We start from the raw sequence: 14,146 nt of genomic DNA on the forward strand, positions 1-14,146 counted from the left end.
TCAAGGCGCCAACACTTTCAAACTTGTGTTTTTCGTTACCAGACAAACAGGGCAAACGTCAACGATCACATCACATTTTTCGCAAAGACATAAATGCCTACAAGGCAATAGCAAGACAGAGATATCTCCAAATCCACAACTTCTACAATAATTCGAATGATGATGATAGTTCGAAGAGGATGCATCATCCACTTTGTTGTTATCCCCATTACCTTCTTTTCCTTGCAAATGATCATTATATATGAAACACTGTTCTAATTGACTTTTCATCGCGTAGAAGAGTGACTCGTTATGTTTAGCTCTAGTCTGCCAAGACTCAGTTTCATTTGTTAATTGCTTAATTCTCTCTTCTAACACCTTGTTCTTCTGATTCATGTTCATCATTTCAACTTCTTTCGCTTGTAACCTCTGCAAAACTCCTATCTTCATACTACTGAGAACCGAAACTTTTTGTTTCTGTAATAACTGGTTTATATTATTCTTCAAATCTGCTGCCTGCCCATATTGTATCATCATGGAAAAAACACTTTGTTACATTGCATGAATCAAAATAAGAAGAATAGTGAATGAGTGAATGTTCATTACCTGAGTTCTGATATAGTTGTCTACTTCTTCACTATGTCTATCAAACACCCTTTTCATTGCATCATTGATAAAGAATAAATGAGGTTGAGGAGCTTTTATGGTTCCACAGTCATTCCCAATAGAATTATTATTACTACTACGAGTGTTGAGTCCCGATCCCATTGACATATGATCTGTATTCATAATCATAGATGTTGGAAGATTTTGCTGCTGCTGCTGCTGCTGCCATGAGTTAAATTCTGGTATTTGTATTGTAGAATTATTCACATTGAAGTTGTAACCATCAGTGTTGTAATTAACAGGAGCTACTGCTAAAACAATACATATTGCAAGATTTAATAGACAAATCAAGAACAAAATCATGAAGATCAGGAAGAACTGATTATGAAAAGGGAAAAGAGAGCGGTTACTACCTTGGAACGGTTGCAACTGAGTCGATCCATCGGTATTATAGGGCAAACCGTTTTCATCAAGTAGGAAGGGAAATATCGGATTGATTCCATTTCCTTGATGCATGTTTCTGGAGGTAATCAAGCAAGATTAGGTCAATCTATAGTGTAACAATGAAGATATCGTAAAATGAAAAGAATGAAACCTTGAAGGGATGAAGAAGGAGAGATTTAGGTTTAAGTAAGTAGAGAGGTGATGAAGAAGAAGAAGTATCTGATTTCGATGATTAAACTGTTGCTGATTTTGAGGCGAGTTTCGTTCGTTCGTCGGTCGTCGGATGAAGAAGAAGAAGAAATCGTTCAAAGTTGAAAATGCAATAAACATCGCGGTTTGATTGATTTTCAGTCCGTCGTATACGGAGAGATCAGCAACTGATAATTTTGAATTTCAACCGCCCTTTCTCTCTCATCTCATCTCCTTGCTCTTCGTCGACCATTAATGTAATGGCATGACGTTTTCTTTTCGGAAAATGGGGAACCAACTAATTATAATTAATTATTTGTTTTTAAATATTTTATAAACTTTATTTTTAGTTTACTCCCTCAACTCCTTTTGTGTTGTGGTTAATTTTTCCGTTATTTAATCTCTATCATTAGCTATTTTTTTCAATAATATCAATTTCTCTCTTTTGAAATCCATTTTTTTATTAGATAAAAAGTTTTTTTTTATTTTGTAAAAATTTAATGTAAAATAACTATTGATATATGGTTTAATTTTATATATTAATTTATATATATATATATATATTTAATTTTGTGTTTTTATTTTAGATTTTTTATTGATATTTTCTTACCTGTCATAAATTTATTAAAATAAAACACAAAGATAGGAAAAATAAAAAAATAATTTTATTAAAATAAAATACAAAAGTTGGAACAACAAAAATATTATTGTTCTATAATTAATTTAATAAAAAAATTATTTTAAAAAATTTTAGTCTAAGAATTATGTTAATATAATTGGTCAACAAAGAGTCAAGAAGTTATTCCCTCAAGATTAATATTCTCCTTTTTATTTGGTCAAATCAAAATATATTATTTATTAATTATCATTTACTTTTTTTTTATGTTTTTATTAAAATAACAGAAGTCATAATAAAAAGAACTTATCATTACCTATGAAAAATGAAAGTTGTAACAAAGGAAAGGTGTAACAAGAGAAGAAAGTACAATTATTTTATTTTATTTTAGTCAATAAAATTATATTACATCATAGGTAGGTTTTGTAAATCTTGTCAGACCTTCACTTGTAAATTCCAGTAGTTATTCTGTATTTCTTCTCGATAGTAAATCGAGTGCCATAGGCTCTTCAAAACCTGATAATCATTGTCTCCACCTAAATCCTCAAACTGTATATCCACTTTCCGTCTCGACTCAAACGAGCGAGGTTAGATAAAAGCTTCAAATGTCGGTTATTCGCATTTGGCAACTACCTTATCTCCATCTTACCGTTCCTTCAAAAAGAATTCCATTCATACTCTAGAGCTTTCATTGAAACCAGCTCCCAAATCATTCTTATTCTCTCTATATCATCTCTCTATCATTAGAATAGTTTGAAAACTTTCCCTATTAAAATCTTAGGTTTAGGGTTATGAATGATTGGTTTCAAACTAACTTACATGGTTTAGTTATTCTTGAACTAATCTAATTTATTATTAAACACAGTCTTCCACTTGTATTTTATTTTTTATTTTTTATAATTATAACATTTTATTAAATACATTCAGAAATTTAATTATTTATATTTAAATTATCATTTTTATAAATTTAATTATTTATATTTTAAAATATATATTCAAATTTAATTATTTATATTTTAAAATATATATTCAAATTTAATTATTTGTATTTTAATATATATTTATACATTTAAATTGTTATTTTATATAATATAATAAGTATTTACTTAATCAGGTTAAATATTTTTACCTTACTAATTTTTATAATAATTTTTTATGATTATCTCATTCTTTAATTTATTTTTGATTTTTATCACGTATTGATATAAATATATACATAATTTAAAATATAACTTTATCTATATATACTCAAAAAAATATTTTCAAAATCAACATATATATATATTGTTTATTTTAAAATTAAATTAATATTTATTATATTATATAAAATAAAATTTTAATGTATAAATAATATATTAGATTTTTAAATGCGTAAATAATAATTTATTTCCTATTTTTTGAACGCTCTCATACAAATAAATTTAATTATTTATATTTTAATATATATATATATATAAAATAAATAACAATATAATAAAGAATATATATTGTACATTATGTATTTAATACCTGATTAAATAAATATTTATTATATTATATAAAATTATAATTTAAATGTATAAATATAAAAAGCCGAACCAAGATCAAATTTCAACGTGACTCAAAAATACTTAAATCTTATCATATATATATATAATTATTTTCTTACACTTAAACTATTATCATCGGTACTAAGTTGGGGACATACAAACAAAAGGAGACAATTATGTCCTACAAGTGTTCATCTACTCGACAAGTCCACGAAAAGGCAAATCTTACATCAAAAGAAAATGTGCAACATCTAAAGTTGTCGTTAATCGATTACGATATGCATTCTCCATTACGTGCCCCTATGCTTGTACCAAATCTGAAACACTTTGTTGTTGATTTTGAAAAAGCTCAAGTTGTGTTCTTGTGTCATTATGAACACTACCTACACCGCCAACATGTGTATTAAATATTTCTCTCAAATTTCTTATTCCTGAATTAGTAAATGCATCATCTCTAACTCGACATCCTCTATGAGAGTTTGTAAAGAGATAGCACCAAAAACAAAAATCAGCATCTTTTGATATGCTATACTCTAACCATGAAAACTTTTTAAACCAAATATCTTGAAAACTCCTACACACTTTACCAAATTATTTTCGAGGATAGTTTGACCAAATGATTGACAACTGATAATCTTATCACTCGGCAACTTGAAAACTCCTACAAGTGTTCATCTACTCGACATGTCCACGAAAAGGCAAATCTTACATCAAAAGAAAGTGTGTAACATCTAAAACTATCATTAATCGATTACGATACGCATTCTCCATTACGTGCCCCTATGCTTGTACTAAATCTGAAAAACTTTGTCGTTGATTTTGAAAAACCTCAAGTTGTGTTCTTGTGTCATTATGAACATTAGCTACACCGCCAACATGTGTATTAAATATTTCAATCGCTTTTCTCCAATTTCTTATTTCTGAATTGGTAAATGCCTCATCTCTAATTCGACATCCTCTATGAGAGTTTGTAAAGAGATAGCACCAAAAACAAAAATTATCATCTTTTGATATGCTATACTCTAACCATGAAAACTTTTTAAACCAAACATCTTGAAAACTCCTACACACTTTACCAAATTGTTTTCGAGGATAGTTAAAAAATTATCATCTTTTGATATGCTATACTCTAACCATGAAAACTTTTTAAACCAAACATCTTGAAAACTCCTACACACTTTACCAAATTGTTTTCGAGGATAGTTATGACTAAATGATAATGAATCAACTAGGTTATAGTTTATGTGTTTATTATATTATGCAATTGAAAAAGAAATGTAAGTGTTTATTATATTATGCAATTGAAAAAGAAATGTAACATGATTCAACTAGTATGAAAAAAGAAGATATGCGCCGTTGCCGGGGATCGAACCCGGGTCACCCGCGTGACAGGCGGGAATACTTACCACTATACTACAACGACTTGATACTAAATAATCCACCTATTATATATTCTTTCTATTTTATTACTATTTATTTAAAACATATCATATTCTTTCTATCTTACTACAATCTAGTCCGGTAGTCAGTGGGTGCACATGCTCGTGCTGACCCCGATTTGGTTCTGTCACTATAAATATATATTACAACATTAATATATAGATGAAGATTAAATATTATGGAGAGCTCGTTCTATAATAAAGTTTTATTTTTGATATGACGCAAACAAATGTCACCGTCTGAACAAGACATTATGAGTTGGCAAGATATGAATAGTTTCCATTTGGGCATTGCTACAAGTTGTTCTCTAAAATGATTCCATATAATTTTATTGGGAAAAACTTAGGGAGTCAAATATTTCATTCAAGATATCGTTCTTTGAATGAAGCGTTATTCATGGTGGAATTCTAACAGATGATATGTGCATGAAAAAAAGTTGTATTATGGCTAATCGTTGTCGTATGTGTCAAAAAGAGGTTGAATCGACAACTCGCTTACTTTTGTATTATCGAATGGTGACTAGTATTTAAAATATTTTGTGGAGTATTATTAGGATTCATTGGGTGATGCCTGAGTCCTTAGGTAGTTTTAGAAAGTTTGGATTGATACAGCTAATATGACAGACCTACATATTTGGGTTACCATCATAATTATTTTTTGGTGAACTATCTGGTTGGAGATAAATTTTCGAACTTTCAATGATCGTAGTCGTCTGATGCATATCATTCATAATACTATTATTACGATGTTTTCTGAGATTCGTTCAGAAAAGACAATAAAGAGAGTTAATCGTTCTTCTCGAGAATTTACGAACTCGATAACTTTTTAATTATTTTTTTTATTTTTTATTTTCATGTAATGCTTTGTCGTTTTACTTAAACGGTTTTATTTTTATATTTAATATACATGGACATTTTTGAAAAAATAAAATAAAATATATTACAACATGAATAATTAAATTTATAAAAAAATATAATTTAAATATAAATAACTAAATGTATTAAAAAATTAATTTTTTAAATAAATAAATTTAGGGTGTATTTAATAAAATTTTATAAATATTTTTTTTTTTAAATCTGAATTTAAATAGTTAAAAAGTTAGTTTAGAAATGAAAAAATAAAATAAGTTAGTTTGAGAAAATAAACATAAAATAATGTTAGTTTAACTTCACTTGTGATCTGGGTTATTTGGGAATAAAATTGTGTTTAATAAAAAACATGTTTGATATGATTAAAAAAATCTGGGTTATCTGGGAATAAAATTGTGTTTAATAAAAAACATGTTGGATATGATTAAAAAAACTTGGTTTCTTATGTATATATTACATATATACACATTTCTTTAATAAATAAATAATGAATTTATACAATATTTAAATAAAAATAATTTAGTATTTTATTTAATAAATTAAACTATTTGATTAATGAGATTTGATGTTTAGTGTAAGGATAATATTCTCAATTAACTTAATATCAACCAAGTATATGCACATCTTTAATTTAGTATATTTATATTTTAATTATATATATTTATAATTCTGAAAACCCTTTAATTTTTTTTTAGAAGAATGTCGTTTTGTGTGTTAGATTTTTTTTTTTTAATAAAACATTATTTTTAATAATTTTAAATTATTTCTGATAACTTTTAAAATTAATTACAAATAATTAATTTAAGTTCAAATTTAAATAATATGGGAATTTGAAATAATTAAATTATAATATGATTTTTCAGAAATTCGTGGTTTAAATTAATTAAAAATAAAAAATTTAAAAGATTATTAATTTGAAAATATAGTCGTCAATTAATTTTTGAAAATTAATAAATCTATATAAACATAATTTAACCATAGTTTTTTTTATGTTCGTAGTTTGGTGATACTTAGGAAAAACTTTCACGCTTCCTCCTTCGTACCTATTTTAAACAAATTTCTATTATAAATTTGTCTTTTGAAAATCGGTTGTATAATATTTTAGTTTAATCGATTATTTTTCAGGTCATAGACATGCATATGTTTTGCATATTTAAAAATTATAACTACAATTATTTAAATGCTGGTAGATGTTGCTCATGATGACTCAAGAGAAAAATACTTAAAAAACATTAGTTTAAAAAATATTAGAGTTTAAAAATAAACCATAAATGAGCCTTTATCAAAATATTTTTTGTGTGAAAATATCACAAAAATATTTCGAAATCATTTTTTAATTTTTCTGAATTTTAAAAAAATAATTTAGAGTTTCAAAATAAAAAAAATAATTTAAAATTTTGAAAATTGAAACCAAATATACCTTAGTTCTCGGTCCGTTTTATCGCCAGTCAGAGGCTAAAAAGTTATATGTGCCTGGTGAAAATTATATTATAAAATTTTGACATTTTTGTCATATATCATTTAATAAATTTTCATATTTTAATAACAAATTACTATAAATATGTTTATATCATTAATTTATGATGGTCTCAATGGCAAATTTTCGCTTAATTAGAATTTAAGGTATCTCTTATAATTTGGGTCTCATTATTGTTAAAGTTTTATGAAATTTTGTCATTTAACAGTTTAAAAAGTCATTACATTATTATTTTTAAAAAAAGGTCCATTTATTTTAAAAATGAAATAAATTGTTTAAACACACAACGACATAGCATGGCACGAAAAAAAAAAAAAATTGGTACTCAATAAGTTATCGAGCTCGTAAATACTCAAAAAATCAATTAACTTCTCAAAAGACTCTACTGACTTTTCTGAACGAATCTTAGAAAACTTCATACTAATAGTATTGTGAATAATACGTATTGAACGACTACGATCATTAAATATTCGACGATTTTTCTTCAACCAGATAGTCCATAAAAAAAATAATTGGAATGGTAACCCAAATATGTAAGTTTGTCATATCAGCCGTAGCAATCTAAATTTTTCAGCAGCTACCCAAAGACTCGAACATCACCCAATGAATTCCAATAATACTCTACAAAAGATTCAAAATACTAGTCATCTTCGACGATGCATAAGTAAGTGAATTACTGATTCAACTTATTTGTGACACATGCGACTAACAATAATACAACATTTTTTTAATGTATATATCATTTGTTATAATTTCACAATTACATTATTATCTATTTAAAATTTATAAATAAATAAAAATTAATGTCACTAATTTAAGTGAATAAAGAGTTTGTTTTAATTAACTATTATTTGACTTTTATTAGTATGAAATCGTTAAGACAAAATTTCGTTTTGTTATAATTTTAACCATATAAAATTAAAAATAGTAAAATTTAAAAGAACCAAAATCAATGCAAAATAAGGATCTCAATTTGATTAAAAAGAAAATATAAAATAAGGATAATGAACATAGTTTTACCACGTGCACCATTTTCTTCCATATATCTAGGTTTTGGATTCTTTAGACACAGAAAGAAGAAGATAATGAATATAGTTACCAAAATACCCTCACTAATTTCAAATGAAACGAATCAATCATAACTTTCCCGGATGTCTAAAACTGTAATCTTCCGAAAATAGTATAGAGAGAGAGTATAGAAAGGGCTAAATTGAAGCCATCAAATTATCCCGTCCTCTAGTCGGGTTAGATTTTCCGCTCTATCGTTTAACGATTCTCATGAATCCCATCGAATGATCTTCAGATTAGATTAGATTCCGAAAATTTTACAGGATTTGGGGGCGTTGTCGTTCGTTGCCGAAGAAAATGCATTCTCTGAATATGAAACTGATTGCAGATCTCAATGGCGGGAAATCAAGATCCTGGCCTTGTAAATTCAGCAGAGAAAGTGTGGATCTTGGTGTAACGCGGCGGCATCGATTGAGATACGGTTATCATATGAGGAATTGCAAGATCGTCGTCACATGTTCTTCAGAAAGAAGCGGCGGTTCTGGCGGTGTTGGCGGTGGTAACGGCGGCGTCGATAGCGAAAGCACGAGTGAAAGCCGAAGTTCGTTTCTTGCCAGGAGTCAGAGTTATGCTCTACTAAAGCAGCAAATGGAGGTCGCGGCGAAATCTGAGGTAATTGGAAATGGTTTTTTTTTTTCTTGATGTGTAGATAGATTTGTGTTTTGCTTATAGATTAGATTGATTTTTTTGAGGCTTAGGATTATAAAGAGGCTGCTAGGATAAGAGATTCATTGAAAGCATTTGAGGATGAAGAACCTGTTTTGCGTCTTCGAAATTTGTTGAATGATGCCATTGCTGAAGAAAGATTTGCGGTAAACAAATATGTTTAAATGGTTTTCAGCATCATTGTTGAATTGATGTTCATTTGGGAATTTGATCCTCATAATCTGCAATCTTCTTGTTTCTGTCATGTTTTTGCCTTGTTTGAAGGATGCAGCTAGATACCGCGATGAATTGAAAGACATTTCTCCCCATTTTCTCCTGAGATGCTCAAGCGACGCCACAACCTTGGTACGAAAATCATCTTAACGCGATGGATTGAAATCTTCCATAGAATTTGATTAGAATTTCTTTCAGGGAATACGAGTCCAAGTAAGAAGTGTTTATATAGAAGGGAGGAGTCAACCTTCAAAAGGGCAGTATTTCTATGCATATAGAATAAGGATCACTAATAACTCGGACCGCCCTGTTCAACTTCTCAGACGGCATTGGATCATAACAGATGCAAATGGAAGAACCGAAAATGTCTGGTGAGATCATTTTAGGCCAATCAATGTGCTGCTTTAATTCGGGTTTAGACTGTGTTTGTTTAGTGGTGGTTAGAATGATTCAAACCTAATGCAGGGGTGTTGGTGTTATTGGGGAACAGCCGGTTATACTTCCCAATACCGGTTTTGAGTATTCATCAGCATGCCCATTATGCACATCATCTGGCAGAATGGTAAAAATAAGCCAATGATATGATTAGGTTAAGAAATTGGGTCTATTGTATTTGATTGATGCGAGTTAATGTAATGATTTCAGGAGGGTGATTTTGAGATGAAGCATATTGACAGGGTGGGATCAAAGACATTCAATGTGGCTATCGCTCCGTTTTCACTTTCCACATTTGGCGATGATACCCAAACATTTTAGACACGGCATTGGATAGTTCGGATGAAAGTAAAAGGAAAAAACTTGTAGTAAAAATCAGATTGTAATTAGAAAAGCAAATATGGCTTCTTTTTTGTGTGTAAAAATGGTGTTTTCAGCTTGCTATTATTTGTCTTTTTTATTGCAATCATTGCCTTGTTATGAACAATGAAGTGAAAGAACATATATGTTTGTAACATGTGTATAAAAAATCAGAAGAAAAGCAGGTTTTGAGAGAATATTAAACACAATAAGGCAAATAAGTTCTTTAAGTTGATTCATTAAAAAATCAACTTATTTTTAAACGATTTAGCCCAAAAATAGAAAGGGTTAAAAATCGAAACTAAAAAAATTCTAGTTTTGATTATAACAAACAACCTTAGATTTAAATTTTCTGAATGATAACAATCAAACATCAATATTGTTATTTTCATATTTAAAATTAACTTTTATAGATATTTTGATAATAAAATAGATCATACATGGGTAATAACATAACTTTCCCAAAAATCATAGATCAATAAACATGTAATAACATAACTAAAAAAAGTACTAAAATTGTGTGAGATCTCAAACTTAAAACATATTTTTTAAATTTAATTAATTTTATTTGAATAATTATTTATATATTTTAAAACATATTTTAAATAATTGACATTCAAATTATTATTTATAAAACTATATGTTAAAATTTATATTTACACATTTTACATATTAAATAAATTTAATGCACTTAATTTATTAAATTAATTTAAAATTTCTAAATTAAAATAAATTAATAATCTTATTTTATAGTTTTTACTAACAATATAATTTAATATATATAAATAATAATTAATTAATATGAGTGTGTCAAGACACGATTATGTTGACAACACACGATAACACAATTTAGTCGGAATAACACGAAACACGAATTTAAACACGAATTAGCATGACACGAATAATATGATACAAAAGAGTTCGCGAATCATAATATTTTGAGGGGGTCAAGACACGATACGACACGGATAAGACTGAGACACAACACGAAACAATTAAGAGTCTAACATGATTTACCCGAATCGAATACGAACGTTTATGCACGATGCCCAACTTTAGAATGTGTAGCTATTATAAAACATATTTTTTTAAATTTAACTAATTTTATTTGGATAATTATTTGTATATTTTAAAACATATTTTAAATAATTGACATTCAAATTATTATTTATATTGAATATGGAAGAGACGATGAAGGCCAAGAGGGTCGAGATGGAAAACATGTTGAGGGTTGATATGGAAGAGAGGATGACGGTGGAGAGAGCCGAGATGATGCGTCTTATGACATAGTTTATGTCTGGCGGTGCATCAATAGATCCTACCTTGTTTGTACAATTTACTAATATTGGCGGTCAATCATCGAGTCAAGGGTCATCCACAACAATTCCACCCGTGTAGCCCCTACAACAAGACGACGATGATTCTGGAGAAGACACAAATTAAATAAGAATTTTTGTTATGATTTTGGTTCAATTTTAAATGTTGGTGTAGTATTTTGATTATGTGTTTGTTTAAAAACTTTTGTTAAGAATTTGGTTCAATTTCAAATGTTGGTGTAATACTTTGATTATATGTTTGTTTAAGATCATTTGTTATGATTTTGGTTCAATTTAGGGTTTGGTTTATGGTTTAATTTTGGTTATGATTTAATTTTCGGTTTTATATTAGGTATTGTAATATTATTTAAATTTTATATTTTTAATTATATAAGTGTTATCGATTGGTCAATCAACCAATCGGTGCTTCTCTATAAGCCTGTACCGATTGGTGGAAGAACCAATCAGTATAGCCTTATGTAGAAGCACTAATTGGTTGATTGATTAATTAGTAAGTATAGGCTTATAGAGAAATTGGTCAATCAATCAATCAGTGCTTCTCCATAAGGCTATACCGATTGGTCACTCCACCAATTGGTACAGGTTTATAGAAAATCACCGATTGATTGCCTAATAAAGTAACAACGAGAGAGGTTCTGTCGATTTAGACCAATTGAAACACTAGTAAAAAATGTACATTTACCGAGAATCATCGCCGAAAGTGAAAAAATATTTTCGGTGATATTAATATCACCGAGGGTAATGGGTGCTTTCGGTAAAAAAATGATTATAACTGAGAACAAAGGCTTGCTCTCGGTAAAAAAAAGTTATATTTTGCCTCTAGTTGGTCTCATTTTTTCTCTCTTATTCTCTCTTTAATTTTTTCGTTTCATTTCTTCCTCTTTACTCTCTCTCTTTCTCTTCATTCTCCCAAACGCAACCAGATTTAATCAAAACTACTAAACCAGATGTTCATTTAGCATTACGGCAACGAGCATCAAAATTGCGTAGATCCCAAACTGTTTTCTTTGGCGGCTCTTTGATCTCGCCAGATCCAGATATGAAGGAGTAGAAGATCCAGATTTCATGTCTCCAAAACTAGTCGCGAAGTGGTAAGAAGTTGTTGATTTATGGCGTAATTTTTCTCTAATTTATTTGTAGCTTTTCCATGAAATCGTAAATCAGTCCACCACGATCGATCTGACCGAGACACTAAGAATACAATCATCTTCAGCCGCTCTTTCTCTCTCCCCCATCAAAGTATAAAGCTCCAAGGTTAAATTGTTTGTGCACTTATTCATCTGTGTCTATTCTATAATTGAGACCAGGTTAGTCTTGTAAATGCTATGATTGTTGTTGTGCGCTTAATTCTTCAACTTGATTGTTCAATCCCTGTTAATGTGAATCTACAGATTTGATGCTCAACAAGGTTGAATTCCGATAAATAATGTTCTCTATCCGTGTATCTGTTTGCTTTGCTTGATTTAATACTTTTCTTGTTAGATTCTATTGGATTTACTTTGAAATTGAAATTAAAGCGGAAGGTTGTGGATAGGAAAGAGGGATGGTGATTCGTGTAAAGGAGGATGAGAAAAACGAGAGAAAACCCTAATGTAAACCCTAATGGAGATTGGCGGAAGAATGATCTGAGGGAAGGAGCGTGAAACCGGATGGAGATTTTAGAATATTTTTTTTAAAAAAAAATTATTATCTCCAAGAGTATTTGCCCTGCCTTTGATAAAAAAAAGAAAAAAAGCTCATTTAGACGTATGTACTTGTACAACTAGCTCACTTAGACGTACGTACTAATAAAAGATCATTTAAACATATATACTATCAAAAATTGGCTCATTTAGCATATTTTAGTAAACATGGTTAACTTTTATTTTTAAATTTATATATTTATTAATTAAATATTAATATATTTTATCTCTCTTCCTTTTTCATTAATTAAACTAGGTAATTTATTTTATTCTTAAATTTTTTATTATTTTAATATTAATTTCTCTTTTATATTTCATCTTTTTTTTATTAGTTTTTATTTCTCATATTTCTTAAATTCTCATTTTTTTTTAAATTAACAACTTATTTATGAATTTTATGTTTTACTGTAATATTTTTTTTGAAAGGTTTTTTTTTATTTAATTTAATATAATAAAAATAAAAAAGTTTTTTTTTATTTATTTAGTTTAATATAAATAAAAATGAAATTAATAATTTTTTATTTAATTTTTATTCACGAACTTATATAAGTAGTAAATGAATTGTTTTGTCTAATATTTGATTATTACTCTTTTGGTATTTGATGAATGAGTTTTTATTATTATCTAATTCTTAATTATTAATTAATTTATTTTTGTGTTGAATGATTTTTATTATTGAAAGAATTTTCATTGTTATATTCAATTATTGGGATAAACAAATTTAAAATAATTAATAATTAATGTAAATATAAAAAAATATATATATAAAAAAGAAGAAGAAATATAGAGTTAAAATAATTAATTATGAATGTTCATGTATATAAAATAAAATAAAATAATCAATCATAAATATTCATATATAAATAATAAAAAATTATAAAAAAGAAAAAAAAAACAAAGAATTCATTTATTATTAAAAGAGGCTAAATGAGCCAATTTTGGATAGTACGTACGTTTAAATGACCTTTTATTAGTACATATGTTTAAGTGAGCTAGTTGTACAAGTATATACGTCTAAGTGAGATTTTTTCCTAAAAAAAATTATAATTATATCCAAGGGCCACAACTATTCTCGGTGAAATCTATTTTTTCTTCACCGACAACACTATCACCGACACTGTCCGAAAGCATTTATCGCCCTCGGCAAAAACAATCATCGAAAACATTTTGGCTTTCTTTGAGGATTTATGCTCTCGTTAAAAATCATTTTTTCTACTAGTGGAATAAACCAATCTG

General features: G+C 28.0%; 2 protein-coding genes and 1 non-coding gene across 3 annotated transcripts; 1 reads left to right on the forward strand and 2 right to left on the reverse strand.

Moving 5' to 3' along the window:
• On the reverse strand, positions 1–1,359 carry LOC124912766 (probable BOI-related E3 ubiquitin-protein ligase 3). Its single transcript, XM_047453417.1, has 4 exons — positions 1,181–1,359; positions 999–1,105; positions 586–896; positions 1–495 (listed from the first exon to the last, which is right to left on the reverse strand). Exons 1-4 carry the CDS (start codon positions 1,357–1,359, stop codon positions 1–3), a joined length of 1,092 nt encoding a protein of 363 aa, XP_047309373.1.
• Positions 1,360–4,714: 3,355 nt separating this feature from the next.
• Positions 4,715–4,786, reverse strand: TRNAD-GUC. Its single transcript has one exon. It is a non-coding gene; the product is annotated as a tRNA-Asp (tRNA).
• Positions 4,787–8,368: 3,582 nt separating this feature from the next.
• Positions 8,369–9,975, forward strand: LOC124918211. The gene is made up of 6 exons (XM_047458420.1): positions 8,369–8,829; positions 8,916–9,029; positions 9,148–9,228; positions 9,295–9,467; positions 9,562–9,658; positions 9,742–9,975. Exons 1-6 carry the CDS (start codon positions 8,515–8,517, stop codon positions 9,850–9,852), a joined length of 891 nt encoding a protein of 296 aa, XP_047314376.1. The 5' UTR covers positions 8,369–8,514; the 3' UTR covers positions 9,853–9,975.
• The last annotated feature ends 4,171 nt before the right edge of the window (positions 9,976–14,146 follow it).

This window comes from Impatiens glandulifera, chromosome 1 (assembly GCF_907164915.1).
Source record: "Impatiens glandulifera chromosome 1, dImpGla2.1, whole genome shotgun sequence".
Lineage (NCBI taxonomy): Eukaryota > Viridiplantae > Streptophyta > Magnoliopsida > Ericales > Balsaminaceae > Impatiens > Impatiens glandulifera.